The sequence below is a fragment of the Dipodomys merriami genome, unplaced genomic scaffold (assembly GCF_024711535.1).
Source record: "Dipodomys merriami isolate MVZ:Mamm:240054 unplaced genomic scaffold, mDipMer1.0.p SCAF_19, whole genome shotgun sequence".
NCBI lineage: Eukaryota > Metazoa > Chordata > Mammalia > Rodentia > Heteromyidae > Dipodomys > Dipodomys merriami.
The window spans coordinates 23,087,597-23,102,745 of NW_027203270.1; the positions used below are offsets into that span (position 1 = coordinate 23,087,597).

The 15,149-nt window shown below is 53.1% G+C and overlaps 2 protein-coding genes across 3 annotated transcripts in view; both read right to left on the minus strand.

Annotated features, from left to right (window-relative positions):
- Window positions 1–568: 568 nt before the first annotated feature.
- On the minus strand, window positions 569–3,644 carry Cd79b (CD79b molecule). Of its 2 annotated transcripts, none has more exons than XM_070027760.1 (6): window positions 3,444–3,644; window positions 2,787–2,837; window positions 1,877–2,104; window positions 1,567–1,685; window positions 1,230–1,271; window positions 569–1,131 (listed from the first exon to the last, which is right to left on the minus strand). In XM_070027760.1, the coding sequence occupies exons 1-6, from the start codon at window positions 3,595–3,597 to the stop codon at window positions 1,033–1,035; spliced, it is 693 nt and encodes a 230-aa protein (XP_069883861.1). In that variant the 5' UTR covers window positions 3,598–3,644; the 3' UTR covers window positions 569–1,032. The 2 variants fall into 2 exon arrangements, with proteins under 2 accessions (XP_069883861.1, XP_069883860.1); XM_070027759.1 differs by having other exon boundaries at window positions 1,877–2,188.
- A 5,495-nt stretch (window positions 3,645–9,139) lies between these two features.
- Window positions 9,140–15,149, minus strand: part of Scn4a (sodium voltage-gated channel alpha subunit 4) — a 31,923-nt gene continuing 25,913 nt past the window's right edge. The window contains exons 19-24 of the mRNA XM_070027758.1: window positions 14,808–15,086; window positions 14,511–14,564; window positions 14,176–14,313; window positions 13,462–13,566; window positions 12,598–12,868; window positions 9,140–10,814 (exon numbers count right to left, since the gene is read on the minus strand). Of these exons, the coding sequence (XP_069883859.1) occupies window positions 9,577–10,814; window positions 12,598–12,868; window positions 13,462–13,566; window positions 14,176–14,313; window positions 14,511–14,564; window positions 14,808–15,086 (2,085 nt within the window). The 3' untranslated portion in view covers window positions 9,140–9,576. The remainder of the gene's footprint in view (window positions 10,815–12,597; window positions 12,869–13,461; window positions 13,567–14,175; window positions 14,314–14,510; window positions 14,565–14,807; window positions 15,087–15,149) is intronic.

Below are 15,149 nucleotides of genomic sequence, written 5' to 3' on the forward strand. Positions count from 1 at the left end.
TCAGGGACGGCACCAAGGTCCTGAGCTCAAGCCCCAGGACACCTCCAACCCCCCCCCCCCCACACACACACAAAGTCATAGGTAGGCAGTGAGAGGTGCTGCAAAGGTAGGAAGTCCCTGCGCTGTGGAGAGAAAGCCATCTAAGGGGCCTAGACCCAGGGCCACAGCTGCACAGGCTGGGTTGGGTCCTGCAGCACTTTGGAAGAGCTTTGTTGAAACAGGTAAAATGAGCATTGGGATAGGTGGAGGAGAGCAAAGCCCCCTAAGGCTGAGCCCCCGGCTCTGTGAAGCAGCTAGGACTCAATTGCTGCTGGTTGGCTCAGGGCATCCCTGTCTAGCACCTCTTAGGTTCCCTTTCTCTAGCTGCTCTAGGCCTAGTCAGAACTAAGGGCAGAAAACTGGGCAATGTGACCACAGGCCCCATCTGAGCCTTCAGAGAGAAAGGGAGGGCGATCAGGACAGTTATCTCCTCCCACAACCCAGAGGCCCACAAGTACCACATTTAGATGCCACACCTGCATACAGGGCCACTATGTCCACCTGCCCTGTAAACCATAATTCTGTGGGGTAGTTGTCAGACATGTTTATTCCATGGGAGAATGGGTTCCAGGCTAAGTGCCCTCAGTGATGGGAGGGGATGGACATGAGGAGCAAAGTTCTCACTAACCACTTGGCTTGTGGCCCTTCCCAGCATTGTAGGTAGCCATCAGCTTTGAGTTATCTGCAGGTTCTGACAAGTCTCGTCTTGCTTTTCCTGTCCCAAACATGGGGATAGATTCCACACCGTACTCCCAGAAGGCTGGGTCCAGTCTATCACCAGAGAATTTCTTGTTCCAGGTCACTTCCCTGTTGTCCTGCTACCCCAGGCCCTTTGGCAAGAGCTGGGAACCAGGAATTTAGCGGGGAGGCAGCTCCAGCAGGTCAGCTTCGGAGGCCAACCAGAGGTTCCATAGGAGGGGATGGGCATGAGCCCGGCAGTTCTGAAGCAGTCAATGAGGCCCGGGAGCTGTGCGGGGTGTGGGGCCTGATTCCTCACTCCTGACCTGGATGCTCTCCAACAGACCACTTCACCTCCCCTGTCCGCAGAGTCACTATGTCCTCATAGGTGGTGGTTTGGTCAACATTCAGGCCCTGAAGACAGGAAATGGAGTTCAGGCTTGGGCCACATGCTGATCACAGCAACAGTGGGGCTTACTGATGATTCACTTCCAGGTCACCCTAATCCTTACCTCATAGGTGTGATCTTCCTCCATCCCAGACTTGCTGTCATCCTGTGGGACAGGTGGGGGAGAGATCCATATTAATATCCCCCCCCCCACATCTCTGTCCCCTAATGGGCTAGAATGGGAAGACCAGGGACAAAGGGATAGGTACAAAGTATCTCTAAGAACAACTAAATAAATTACTAAATGAATAAATGTTTGAAGGGTAAGTCAATGGACAGGCTCTGAGGCCAAGAAAGCAACCTCAAGGACCAGGGAGATGGAAGGCTTGCCCATGTCTGATCTGTCCTGAGGCCACCTCCCACCCCCACCCTCTGCCCCAGTTCCACCAAAGCTCCCTCACCTTGTCCAGCAACAGGAAGATGGGCACAATGATGAAGAGGATGATGAGCAGAGTCTGGATCATGATGATTCCATCCTTCAGTGTGTTGCGCCGCTTCAACTGTGCCAAGGTGCTGAACCCTGGGGAAGATAAAGTGGAGAATGAGTCTGGGGTGGGGGAGATGGCTGGATCAGAGCGCATCTATAAGCTTCTAGTGGTAACTTTCTGTGTGCCCCTCAGGGATTGCTGCCCAGCAGCTCTGTTGGGAGTTGCAGGGCTGTGGCTACCTCCCTTGGAATCTGGAATGGGGGGATGGCGGGCCTGCACACACCCATGACTCGCAGCTCTGTGCCACAGCTCTGGACATTTGGAGAGCTCCTCCCCGTGCACTCCAGCTGGCAGAAGTAGATGCCGTTGTCTTCAAACTGGACCTCTTTAATGGTGAGAGTGTAGATGGAGCCGTTCTGGGATGGCAAGATTCGGCTCTGATCTGGGAGCACCATCTGGAGGTCTGCATTCATCTCCGGCTTCCGGAACCACGTCACCATGCCAGAGCTGTCTGCATAGCAGCGTATGTTCACCTTGGAGCCCCGTTTCCTGGCCACAAACCGTGGATTCTGCCAGATTCCGGAACAGGCACTTCCTGTGGGCACCAAGGCCAAACCCCAAATCCCTCTTGGCATCTTCCTGCCAGCTAGCCTCACCCAAAGGCTCCAGCTCTGGGTGGGGCCTCAGGCTGCCTTTTTGTCCTTGTGTGGGTTGGTCAGAAGACAGGGGTATGGAGGAGCTGCTTTTTGCTGACCTTCCCCTGAGCTGCCCTGCACCTGCCTGAAATCCCCTAGGGCTCCCCACAGTCCCCAGGGGAGAAAGACAAATTTTAAGGCTTCCAATGAAGGCCCTCCCCATCTCCCCTTCTACCTATTCCTTTTTGTACTCTTGCTCAGAGCCTCAACTACTCATTCATCACTAGACAGCCAGGCCTGAGGCTTCTGTGGAATCCCCATGACTCCCCTGCTTGAGACCTGGGTTGGCCTATCTCCCAGTGTCCAGGAGCACACACACAAAAAAAAGACAGCTAGCTGGAAGTGGGGCTTCAGTGGAAGACCCTAAGGAGGCCTGGGGATGAAGGCCTGGAAAGGGAGACCCAGGGCAGGACAGGACACAGGTGTTCTGGGACAAAGACCAGTGTTCAGTGTTGAGCAGACATACTTGCCCTCAGGTAGGGTTGACAAGTGACTGACCTGGAGGATTCTGTGCTGGGTCCTTTGTTGACATTGTTGGCACTGGCCCATCTGTGGGGTGGGAGGAAGTGGGTGGGGCCAGTCAGGCTTCTCCACCCTCTGCTGGCCACCTTAGCCCTGCACACTTTACATTCCCAAGGCCACTTCCTCCTTTCAGGACTTAAGCTCCATGACCCCTTAACCCTCCATGTTCTGGAGAGGCGGGAAGCCCTCCCTCCAGCTCCCCTTCTCCACTTGACCCTTTGGGTGGCCTTGAGCAGACATTTAAATGAGACAGGAAGGAAGTCACAGCTGGGAGGGCTATACTGCCTTCCAGATGAGGAGGGGGTCTCTTTATGGAATATCTTCCTTCCAGGGACTGGCTGGGGCCACCTTTCCCCAGCCTACTCCCATGTGGTATCCTGAGGGGCCTTAGGGACAAGCCACATGTAGCTAGTTCCTCCTCCAACATTAATGGCTGCCCACCAGGCATGCCCCTGTGCCCAGAAAAACCCCACACACTCTAGTCAATGCAGACCCTGAGCCCAACACTAAGGCTGTGACCCAGGGCAGACAGAGAGAAGTGAGACATGAGAGGCAGAAAGAGATGCAGAAGGAGGTGGAGAGAGCGGGAGTCCTAAGCACAGAGTCAAGCCCGCAGGCCCATCACAGCCATACCGGAGAAGAGCAGCACCACCATCAGCCAGCAGTGGAGCATGGGAGATGGACCCAGCTTTGCCATGGTCGCCAACCTGTCTGTCTCTGATGTCTCCAACGTCCAAGCCTCCAATGTCCAGGTCCTCAGTCTGAGCTTTTTGGGGGAAAATAACATATAACTGCCTGGTGTGTAGCCTATCCCTCCCTGCTTCTCCCCCACCCTCCAGGCCCCTTCCTGCCATGCAAATTGGAACCCAGGGGAGGTACCAACTCTGAGCACCCTGGGGACTCTGGGAGAGGGCGGGCTCTTGTCCACCAGGCCTCTAAGGCTGGCAGGTTGCTGGTCTGGACAACAAAGCCGGAGTCCTCAGTAGAAGTCCTGGGAGAGAGGCTTCGGACTCTTCATCTTCAGGAACAGCCTGTGTTTTACAGCCTGCGTCCTCATCCTGCTGGTGATGCACTGCTAGCTTTCCATCTGAGCCTGCTAGCTCCTTTCCTTCTAGGCACTTAGCAAGACATATACCAGTCCTATGACTAAATCTAACTTGGCCTAACCCACTGAGGAAGGGACACTAAGGAGGAAGGCCAGTTCAGACATGAGCCAAGCCAGACATCTGGAAGGGTCCTCAGCAGAGTTTCTTGTCTAGGGCACAGACAGCTATGTCAGAAGTTGGCCTAGTGGAGGAAGGGAGCCACAGTGGTTCTTGAGCAAGAGCAAGCATAGGCCAAAAGTGGCCACCACTTAAGAAAAGTGTTCTAGGTCTTAGGGCAACTCAAGAGGCTAAACTTAGGTAGAGATGGCTTAGCAAAAACAAAGCAAAGAACCAATCAGAGGGTTCTAGGGAGATCTGTTGAACTGTGAGGGCACTGAAGTGTGGTTCAAAGCCTTAGGGGTCCAGGGCAGGGGACAAGGGCTAGTGTTGGGGAGCCTTCAGGTACTGAAACTAAAAGGCTCTCTGCTCCGTGCCTACAATCCTAACTACTTAAGAGACTGAGATCTGAAGACTGAAGGTCAAAGCAGCCTGGGCAGACAAATCCCTTGAGACTCTTTATCTCCAATGAACCAGCAAAAAGCCAGAATTAGAGGTACTGCAAGACAGGGAAGAATGCAAGGGCCTGAGTTCAAGCCCCAGTACTGGCACCCCCACCCTCCACAAAAAATCCCAACTTTTCAGTCAGCAGATGGAATTGTAACACTTGAGTTCATCTAATATCAACGTTGTGCCCCTGTCCGCCCCCACCTCAGTTCCAGACAACCTTTTCCCTTGGGGTTGCAGGATGCAACCTGCACAGCTGGGCAGAGTAAAGCTTGCACACCACAGCCTATAACGGGACTCTGAGCCCTGTCTTCAGGCAGTTCCTTTTTCTTTGTTGTCCTCTGACCTACCCCCAGGAGAAGAAGATAAAGTTTAAATCTTCAGTGTCTCTATCCCCATCTCAATCTTTATGACCCTGAGTCACAGCCTGTGTGACTGGTAGAGTTGCCTGGGTTTAGGGAAGTGAGAACTCTCCTCCCATGGGGAAGGGTCTGGGCCCCTCACCTTACCCCATCTCAGGTCATTCTTCACCTGACAGAGTGGGGGGGGGGGGGGGAGCGCCGTGGCAGCTCCTGAGAATTGCAGGCCAGGACCTGAACTGTGGAAATTGGGGCCAAGGGGGTTTTCATCCATAGAACAGCTTGTTCTGGGCCTTCCCAGATGTTTTCCATCATTTCCAGATGTTCAGATGAAAAAAACATTTCTCTGAAAAGGTGTCAGATGTTCAGCTCATGGAACAAACAGCCTAGGAATAAGAACATCACCTGAGGTCATCATGGGGATCCTGGGCCCCATTGCTGGTATTGGGGTAGCTGGAGAGAGACAAGCCAAGGGAGCGGGACAAAGTCCAGATGTCTCCTGTGCCCCTCCTGAGTCAGTTAGCTTTGGGGCTCATGTCCCCAAGAATGGGGGGAAGGCTTAGTGCACACGTGTGTGGGAGTATACACTTCCATGTGTGTTGTCTGGGCTATGTTGTCTGGTTCTGGGGTTCGGATGATGGTGGGCAGCGGCAAGGACATTGGCAGGGGGCAGTTGGCATCCTTCACACTCACTGCATTAGCATGCCCTGTGGGAGGGATGCAGATGTGCCCTTTGGACTTCATTCCCATTCATGGCAGGCCAAAGCTTTCAAGAGAGGTGAGCAGTGGGGCCCCGTGGCTTTGGGATTATTTGTCACAGTTGGGGCCAGGCTGTTCTCTTACTGGTGACAACAGTTCTGACCCCTGTCCTTGGTTTGTGATGCCCTTTTCCTTTCCAACACAGAAGGACTTATCACCACTCCTGCCCTGTCCCCAGCTGTCCTGGGCTACATCTGGTGGCTTCACCACCTTTCAGGAAGATAACACCAAAATAAGGGTGGGAGGGCAGGGAAGGAATGAGGGGCTCAGAGTTAGGGAAGCAAGAAGGCAGGGACTCCAGAAAGGATGAGAATAGAAGGGAAAGAGTCTCAAACCTCTCCCTTCCTCTGTCTGGGTCTTCTGGGCCTCCAGGTACCTTTACCAGGAGGAGCCATTGGCTAAGAAGGACCAGGTTTCAATCCTAACCCATGTACCAGTTAGAGCCTGGGATAGTTCATGTGTCCTTTTCTTGGGAGCATATGGTAATGTGCTAGGACAAGGGAGAGGGTCATACTCTATAACTCTGGCATTCAAGGGCCAAGGGCTAATGGCCCTGATGGGACAGCAGCCCACAAGGCAGAGTTTCTCTGCCTTTGGTCCAGTAGTACCCAGGAAGACAGCCCTCATGTCCCTGAACTCTTCAGCTCAAGGCGAGTACTCTACCACTTGAGCCACAGTGCCATTTCCAGTTTTCTGTTGGTTTGTTGGAAATAATAGTCTCTCAGACTTTCCTGCCCAGGCTGGCTTTGAACTGTGATCCTCAGATCTCAGCCTCCTGAGTAGCTAGGATTACAGGCATGAACCATTGACACCCAGCAAATAAAAGTAATTTCAATAATATGTTCATGTGTGTACATTCACATGTTTTTGTTTCTTGGTGGGGGGCAGTGTGCACTGGTAGTGGGGCTTGAACTCAGGGCCTGGGGCTCTCCTTTAGCCTTAGTAGTCAAGTCTGGTACTTTAACATTTGAACAATGCTTCCACTTATAGCTTTTTGCTGGTTAATTGGTGATAGTCAATTACCATGATCCTCAGATCTCAGCTTCCTGAGTAGCTAGGATTATAGGTGTGAGCCACTAGCACCCAGACCAATAACTTGTTCTTCATAGGGCTCTATGACCCAAGGCCATCTTGGGTCCTTGGAGAAGTGGAAGGGGAGCTCTGATTGTGTGTGTGTGTGTGTGTGTGTGTGTATGTGTGATTTTGAGATAGGATCTTATGATACTTGTGTCCTACCCAGTGTTTTGTCTTTTTCCTCTGCCATTCAGGGATGCAGCAGCACTAGGCCAGAGAAGAAAAGCTCAGATAAGGTCAGGAGAAATAAAGTGAGAAGAATTGATGGAGGTTGGAACCTGAGCCGGCTCAGGAAATCCTAGAGCTACGGAACACCCTCCTCAACAGGCAGAGAACTTGGGAGTAGAGCAATCAAGCAGGGACAATTGAAGGACATCTTGGGGGTAGTCTGTCTCATGGGTGCCCCTCATCTCTGTGTCTTGGAACCCTAGGCAAAGGAGTACAGAAACCCTGGAAAGGAGGAAGTCTTCACAAGCTTAGCGGAAGTCAGCCAATCTTGGGAGTCAGAAGTTGTTAAGCCACATGTCATCTGGTGGCCCTTGACCATGTTTGCTATATGAGAATGTTCTCTTACACTCAGTGCTCTGTGGCTCTGAGCTCTCTGGGGTCAGGGAAACCCTCTGAGCCTCACAGGTGCCTTGAGGTCTCTGAAGAGGCCTAGGGGAAGAGAGCTTCTGAGGGCAGGGGTTGGGACCAGTGTATTTCCTGGACACGGCCTGTTGGTGAAAGGAGTATGATAATGGGCAGGCCTTCTCTTCCTGTGGGCACAGCCTGTTTGCCAAGGCCCATGAGCCAACGCCTGTGGCCCTTTCTTCTTGCTGCTCTCAGCCCTTACCCAAAAGCACACAGGGAGTCCCAGAAAGGAGAAATCCACACATCAGAAGGACCTAGGGAAGGTTTATTGTAAGAACTGTACAAAGAAGCTTGTCTGCCAGCCTGGCGTGGGGCTGGTTCCCCCTGGGACCAAGTGGGAACAGGTGTCAGTCTACATGGGAAGGGACCAAACCCTGCTCATCACTTCTCTGCAGTTGGTTCCCAGTGTGTGAACACCCACCTGGTAGATTCCTGAGGCTGTGGGGTGTCGTGGGTTGGGGCCCAAGCAGGGAAGGCAGAGAAGGAAGGTACTGAGCAGGGGGAGCCTGGCCCTCGCTGGAGGAACTTCTGAAAGAGTCCACAAGGAAGGACCTGACATCTTCCACAGAAAAGGCTCATCAGGGGAAAAGGGATGGGACAGAAGTCATGGGTGTGAGGACAAGAAGCAGGAATCGAAGGATGCATGAGAAGGGAGGGAGATGGAAGGGAGGGGACAGCAGGGCAGACAGTAAGGGAGATGCCTATAGGCACACACAGATGTGAACACATACACACACACACGCACACACACACACACACACACACACACACACACACGTACACATTCATCTCAATTTCAAGGTTTTGCTGCTTCCTGAGTTTTAATCAAACTGATTATGTAGAACAAGAAGAAAAAGAAGAGGAACTTAGTCCAATGGGGGACTCTATGCAAACCTTACCACGTGTTTACATTCACTCCAACTCTCATAGCACACTCTTCCCTATTCAGGCACATTCACACGAACAGAGCTATACAGAAGACCAAGGACAACACTCCAGGGCACACTTGACACACACAGAAACAAAGATACTCAGACATAGCATGTATCTTTAGGCACCTCTACACAGTGGCTCACCCCCAGCTATCCACTAGACACACAGTTGCACAGGTATGCATACAGTGACTGAATCCAGAGACCCCTGAGCAGAACTTTCACATCCTCCTTTAAACCTAACCTCCATTCTCTGGGAGCCAACAAAACCTACTGTAGCCATGTCCAGATGAGCAGAGCCAACAGAACTAGCTTTCCAGGCAGTAGGAAGTTGGAAGGCTGAGCCCAAGCCAGCGGAGCCTTCTCTACTAACCGCCCCAGTGTCAACACATGAGTCCACGTGAGTTCAACTCTAACATTCTTCGGTCATAATTTGAGGAGGTGGAGAAGGATGACGAGGGAGGAAGAGTTGGGCAGGGGGTGAGATAAGAAGGGAGACATCTCTGCAGCTTGCTGGGGCTACAAGAAACCCTGGTGGTCTAATGAAGGTGTGAGGAGGGAAGAGTGGAAACGAACAGAATCTTCTGCACCCCTGACCCCACTGGCATCTTGCTGCCAAGTGTTTCAGCGGAGCTGGCTGGACGCAGCCTGTTCTACCCACCCATGATTCCTAAAAAATGGCAGTTCCTGGAATCCCTTCTTCTGCTCTTCCCCTGAAGGCCAGCCAGGGGACTTCTCCATGGCCTGGACATGGCCACAGGCAAAAGGTTTCAGAAGTCACAATCCAGCCAGATGCCTCAGGAGCCTGTGGCCAATCAGGTTCCTGTAGTAATTTCTGGACCAGTAATATTTCCAGGGTAAAACCAGGGAATTCCTGAACTGGCAGGGGAAATGTGCGCCCCAGAGTCAGGAAGGGAGAGCTGGCCGAGCCCTGGGGAAGGGCATCTCCACTCCTGAGGTTAAGACTTGTTTCTATCCAGGCTGGAGCTGAGGGACCACTTCCTGGGAAGAAGCCAGTAGTCCTTAAGACACTGGGGCAGGCGAGACAGCCATTTCCTCCCTCATAGGCTGTTTCCTCCCAACTCATGGGTATTCATTTTGCCATCCCTCAGGCAAGAGAAGTGGCAACAGAGCCCCACGGAGGTAAGATGAGGACCTCAAAGATGGAATCAAGGAGGCCCCCATCTGCAGTTCCGTTGGCCTAGGTATCAGCCCCAGCCTGACCAACTCCTGACCCCCACAAAGAAGCTGGACGCATCCCCAAACTCAAAACCCCACTCCCTTGTTCTGCACACAGGCCCCTCTGGGGGGAGCTCTGGGCCCCGTGCTTAGGCTCAGCTGGCGGTTTTCATGCTGCCTGCTAGACAAGAGACTCTTTGACCCCTGGGCGCACTGTCTGTCCTGGTGGGGGGGCAGGGGGGGCAGGGGGTGGGGCAGGATCTGAGGGGCTGACAGGTGTGAGCCCCGCGGGGGGTCCCTCAGCCCCTGTAGAGCCTTCCTCCTCCCCCTGACTGTGGACACTGAAGTGGCCTCCGTTCTCACGGCCATACATCTTGTTCATGGCACTGGCGATAAGTCCTTCCTTCTCTGGGGCCTCATCCGCACTGCCATCCTGGCTGTGGCGGTACAGGTAGGACGCCTGCTTCACAGAGCGCTGCAGCAGATGCCGGCGGTAGGCCCTCTGGATCTTGATGGCACACACCTCCTCCTGCTTCCTCTTGAGGGTGGTGGTGATGGGCTCGTAGGAGACCTTGGAAGGATTGGCCGCCATGAACTTCTCCTCCATTGTCTGCTTGAGGGCATCCATTTCCCCAGAGTCGCCCAGCACCTCTTTGGTGAGGGCAAAGAGGATGTCCAGGCAGTGGATCTTATCCCCTGGCACCATGGGCAGATCCAGTGTGATGAGCTTGATCTTGTTGGGCTTGGCAATCTTCAGTGGCTCCTGCAGGGTGTCCACGAAGTCAGAGAGGCGGTTGTAATCGATGAACTGGGTGGCATCCGGGTCAAACTTCTCCCACGTCTCATAAAACATCTCAAAGTCATCCTCACACAGGGGCTCGCTGCTCTCCTCCGTGGCCACATTGAAGTTCTCCAGGATGATGGCAATGTACATGTTGACCACGATGAGGAAGGAGATGATGATGTAGCTGCAGAAGAAGCAGATGCCGATGGATGGATTGCCACAGTCACCCTTGATATGGGTGCCTGGGTTCTCCAGGGTGGGGTCACAGTCTGGGGGCCCACTGTTGAGGATGGGGTTCAGAAGCCCATCCCAGCCAGCCGACGTGGTGATCTCAAAAAGACAGATGATGCTGTTGCCGAAGGTCTCGAAGTTGAACATGTCGTCGATGCCCGACTCTTTCTTGACATAGGCGAAGTTGGACATGCCAAAGATAGAGTAGATGAACATGACAAGGAAGAGGAGGAGGCCAATGTTGAAGAGGGCAGGCAGAGACATCATGAGGGCGAAGAGCAGCGTCCGGATGCCCTTAGCCCCACGGATCAGCCGCAGGACACGTCCAATCCGAGCCAGACGGATCACACGGAACAGCGTGGGAGACACGAAGTATTTCTGTATCAGATCGGAGAGCGCGAGGCCTACAGGGAGGAGGGGTGGAGTCAAGGGGTGGGGCACATGTTGCTCTGGGAGCCCAGCCTGTTGTGTTCTGGCTCACAGTGGGGCAGGTAGAGCCCAACCACACTGGGCTCTTCCGGAGGTCTTAGGGATCCCCGGTGGTGACTTTGTCTTGTCAGCTGGAAGTGGGATATACTCAGGGCCTGGGTTCTTGTCCTATAGCTTTTGTGCTCAAAGCAAGTGCTCTACCAATTGAGCCACAGCTCCAAATCTGGTTAACTGAAGTCTCACAGACTTCCCTGCCCTGGCTGGCTTTCAACTGCAATCCTCAGATCTCAGCCTCCTGAGTTGCTAGGCGGTAGCTCACAGGCTTAAACTACCAACACTGGGCTCTGAGGAGGGGTGGTTCTTAAGGCTGTTTACAGATGACATTAGTGAGAGGAGACGAGGTACAGAATAGCCATGTGACTCCAGGCATGCCATTTGTCACTCAGTTTCCTCCTCTGAAAAATGGGGGTAATACAGTAGCCATGTCATCACATTGTTCTGCATAACAAGTAGGACTACAGAGTATGTAGTACAGTGCCAGCCATGTGGAAAATGCTCGATATATGATGTTCAGTTACATCATGGCCCTGCTCTTCTTGGGGGGTACAGATCCTATGATATAGATCCTGGATGTGGGCACTAACATGCATCTATTGGTCAGGCCAATACATTTCTTGACATGTACTCACGTGTGCACACGTGACAGGCTGCCTGTGAGTATCGTGTACTTTTGTGTATAAAGAATGAAGGAAGCCAGGTACTAGTGGCTCACACCTGTAATCCTAGCTACTGAGGAGGCTGAGATCTGAGGACAGTGGTTCAAAACCAGCCCAGGCAGGAAAGTCCATGAGACTCTTATCTCCAAATAGCCACCAGAAAACTGGAAGTGGTGTGGTGGCTCAAAGTGGTAGAGTGCTAGCCTTGAGCATAAAAGCTCAGGGACAGCACCCAAGTTCAAGCCCCACAACTGACAAAAAAAAATGAAGAATGTTATCTGTGATCCTAGTTACTTGGGAAGCTAAGAATAAAAGGATTGCCATTCAAGGTCAGCCAAGATTTTTTTAAAAAGGCCACAAGACTCCTCAATGGAGGTAAACTGGAACATGGTGGATATGTCTGTGATCCCAGCAATTATTTTAGGGAAACCTAAAATAGTCAGATCCAAGCTTAGACACATGTCTAGATAGGAAGTGAGTCCCTGTCCTAAAAATAACTGGTGAAGAACAGGGTTAGGGGCATGGCTCAGCAGTCCAGAGTACCTGCCTAGTAAGAAAGAGGGAGGTAGAAGTAGGAGGATCAAGAGTTCAAGGCTAACTTGGGCCAAGTGAAACCCTATCTCAAAAACAAAAGATAAAACAAAAGGCATAGCTCAAGCCAGTAATCCTAGTTACTTGGGGGTGGAGATTGAGGGATCACAGTTGAACATAATGGGACTCCACCTCAACCAGTAGTAGACAGAATGGCAAGCCCTTGCTCTCCCACATTACTGGGGAAACACAATGGCTGAGCACAGTGTGTGCACCTGTCATCCCAGCAACAAAGGGAAATGCGAACAGGGGGACTGCAGTCCAGGACATCCTGGGCATCAAGCAAGACCCTATCTTGAAAACCATCAGTGCAGAAAGACAAAGTGTGGCAGGGACACCCATGAGAGTCTGTGTAGCTGAGTGTGCCAGGTGCATGCATAATGTGTGCTTGCACAGGGCCAACCTTCCTAGGGGATGAAGGGTTCATATCAGGGCTGCCTTTCCAGCTCACCTACGATGGACAGGATGACCACCACAAAGTCGAAGATGTTCCAGCCGACAGTGAAGTAGTAGTGGCGCAGCGCAAACATCTTGAGCACGCACTCCCCGGTGAAGATGATGATGAAGACCATGTTGATATTGTACAGGATGTCCACCTTGAGCTGGCTCTGGTCGTCCGTCTCGACCATCATGGTGACCATGTTGAGGCAGATGAGGATCATGATGGTGATGTCGAATACCTGCTTCGTCACAAAGTCGTACACTATGCCCTGGATTTTGTTCTGCACATGCATCAGAGCGCAGGCACACACATGAGTGGACATGAGGGTGGAGAGGAGAGGAGTGGGGAGGGGAGAGGAGAGGTGAGGAGGGGAGGGGAGGGGAAAGGATGTGGGAGGAGAGGAGGAGGAGGAAGAGAAATGACAGAGAGAGGGAGGGAGGGAGGGAGAGAGAGAGAAAGAGAGAGAGAGAGGCATCAGGGCTGGTAGTGGGATCGGCCATGCAAGGGAAGGAGCACTTCATTCTGTAGGTCTGTGGGCATTCCCTCCTCGTTCTAGAACCTTCCTTCAAGGTCCTCTAGTCCCCCTTCTCTCAAAGTCACTGCTCACTGGACATCCTCCTCCACCCCCTGTCAGGGGCCCTGCCCTAGGAGCCACCAAAAATCACACATGAAGATGTGGATGGCCACCAGGGGCTGTGCAGGGCCAGTGAGGGGGCTCTAGCAGCAGGTGCTATGTGTGCCAGCAGCGCTCCGGCTGCATTGTAACTCCCAGCAGGCCGAGGGGCCTCACCACAGGCCATATTCCACTCCCATCAGCCTCTTCAGGCAGGAGCCTACCGGGCATCGAGCAGAAGGGAACCAGAGAGCTGGTACCTGGGGCCGGGGGATTGGCTTCTGGGGCTTCTTGGAGCCAAGCTTCTTCATGGCATTATAGTATTTCTTCTGTTCTTCTGTCATGAAGATGTCTTTTCCTCCAAAGTATAGTGGGAGAGGGTCTGTAAGGCTGGGGAGAGGGTCCCCTTCTCTAGCTCCAGGACCCTTTTCCTCTGGCACCACCCATAAAACAGCCCCCACCCCCAAAGGAACTTGGTGAGAAATGGTCCCTAGAGAGGCCAGAGATGGAGAGATGAGGAAGGAAAGAGAAAATAGCTGAGAGGGGTGAAGGGTCCTGAGAAGGGAAAGGGGAATGGCAGGAGGAAGGGGACCTATTTCCCATTTCAGGTCCATTTCCACCAGTGTCTCACTGGATCCTTAGAATAATTTAGTTTGTTGTTAATTTTGAGACAGAGTCTCATTGTATAGCCAGGACTGGCTCTTCGGCCTCCCAAGTGCTGGGATTATAGATGTATACCACCACACCTGGCTCATATCCATTTCACTTTATAGACCAGCAAACCAAGTTTCAGGAAGATCAAGTCATATGTAATGTCCCTGGGTGGATTTGCATCCAGGCTCACCGTCTCAGTGACCCTTGACACAGGGCTGCTAAGAGCTGGGGCTACAGGAAGGAATGAGGGGACAAGGGGGGAGCAAGGCAGCGGGATGGGGGGAGGCTGGAGACGCAGGGAGGGTGGGCCAGATACTCATCTTCTTCTTCTGCTGGTTGAAGTTGTCGATGATGACGCCGATGAAGAGGTTGAGCGTGAAGAAGGACCCGAAGATGATGAAGATGACGAAGTAGAGGTACATGTAGAGGTTCACCTCATACTGCGGCTGCTCCTCCTTCTGCAGGGGCCGATGATGGGTCAGAGTGGGGGAGAGACACACAGCTTTCTCCCTGTTCCCCAAAGTACTGTAAGCCAGAGCCCCCTGCCTGACCCCAGGCTGTTGGGGCTCCTGAGATGACATGGTGTGGTGGAGACAGTAGGTGTGGCGGGTCTCTCCTGCCCCTCCCCAGCAGGGGCTCAGTGAGCCCGACTCACCTCTCGAGAGTCCACAGCTGCATACATGATGTCCATCCAGCCCTTGAAGGTGGCCTGAGAGAGTGCAGTGGGGGGGGGGGGTGAGAAGAGAGCAGAGGGCTGCCCCTGCGTCCACCATGCACATGTCCCTCCCCAACCCTCCCTCCTCAGAGGCGAACTGCGAGAGCCCCATGAGGCAGGTGTCAAATGGGGACCAGAGAGATCAAGACACCATCTCAGGGTCCCACAGCCACTGCAAGCAGGGTGGGGCCCTTCACAAAGCCGCAGCGGTAGAATGAGGCACAGTGAGGCACTCACCACCTGCAGGAGCGAGAGGTAGCCCAGACCCACGTTGTCGTAGTTGACCTTGACATTGAGCCAGCGGACCTGGCCTGTGTGCATGAGGCTTTCACACTGCGACTTGTTGTTGACCTCCGAGATGTCGAACCTCTCTGAGGTGGTGGTGTTGATGCAGTAGTAGAACTTTCCAGCAAACAGGTTGACGCCCATGATGCTGAAGATAAGCCAGAAGATGAGGCACACCAGCAACACGTTCATGATGGAGGGGATGGCTCCCAAGAGGGCGTTCACGACCACCTGGGGGCCAGGATGGGATGTCAGAGTCCTTCCCATGCCCCTGATCCCATCCCCCTTGGGGGG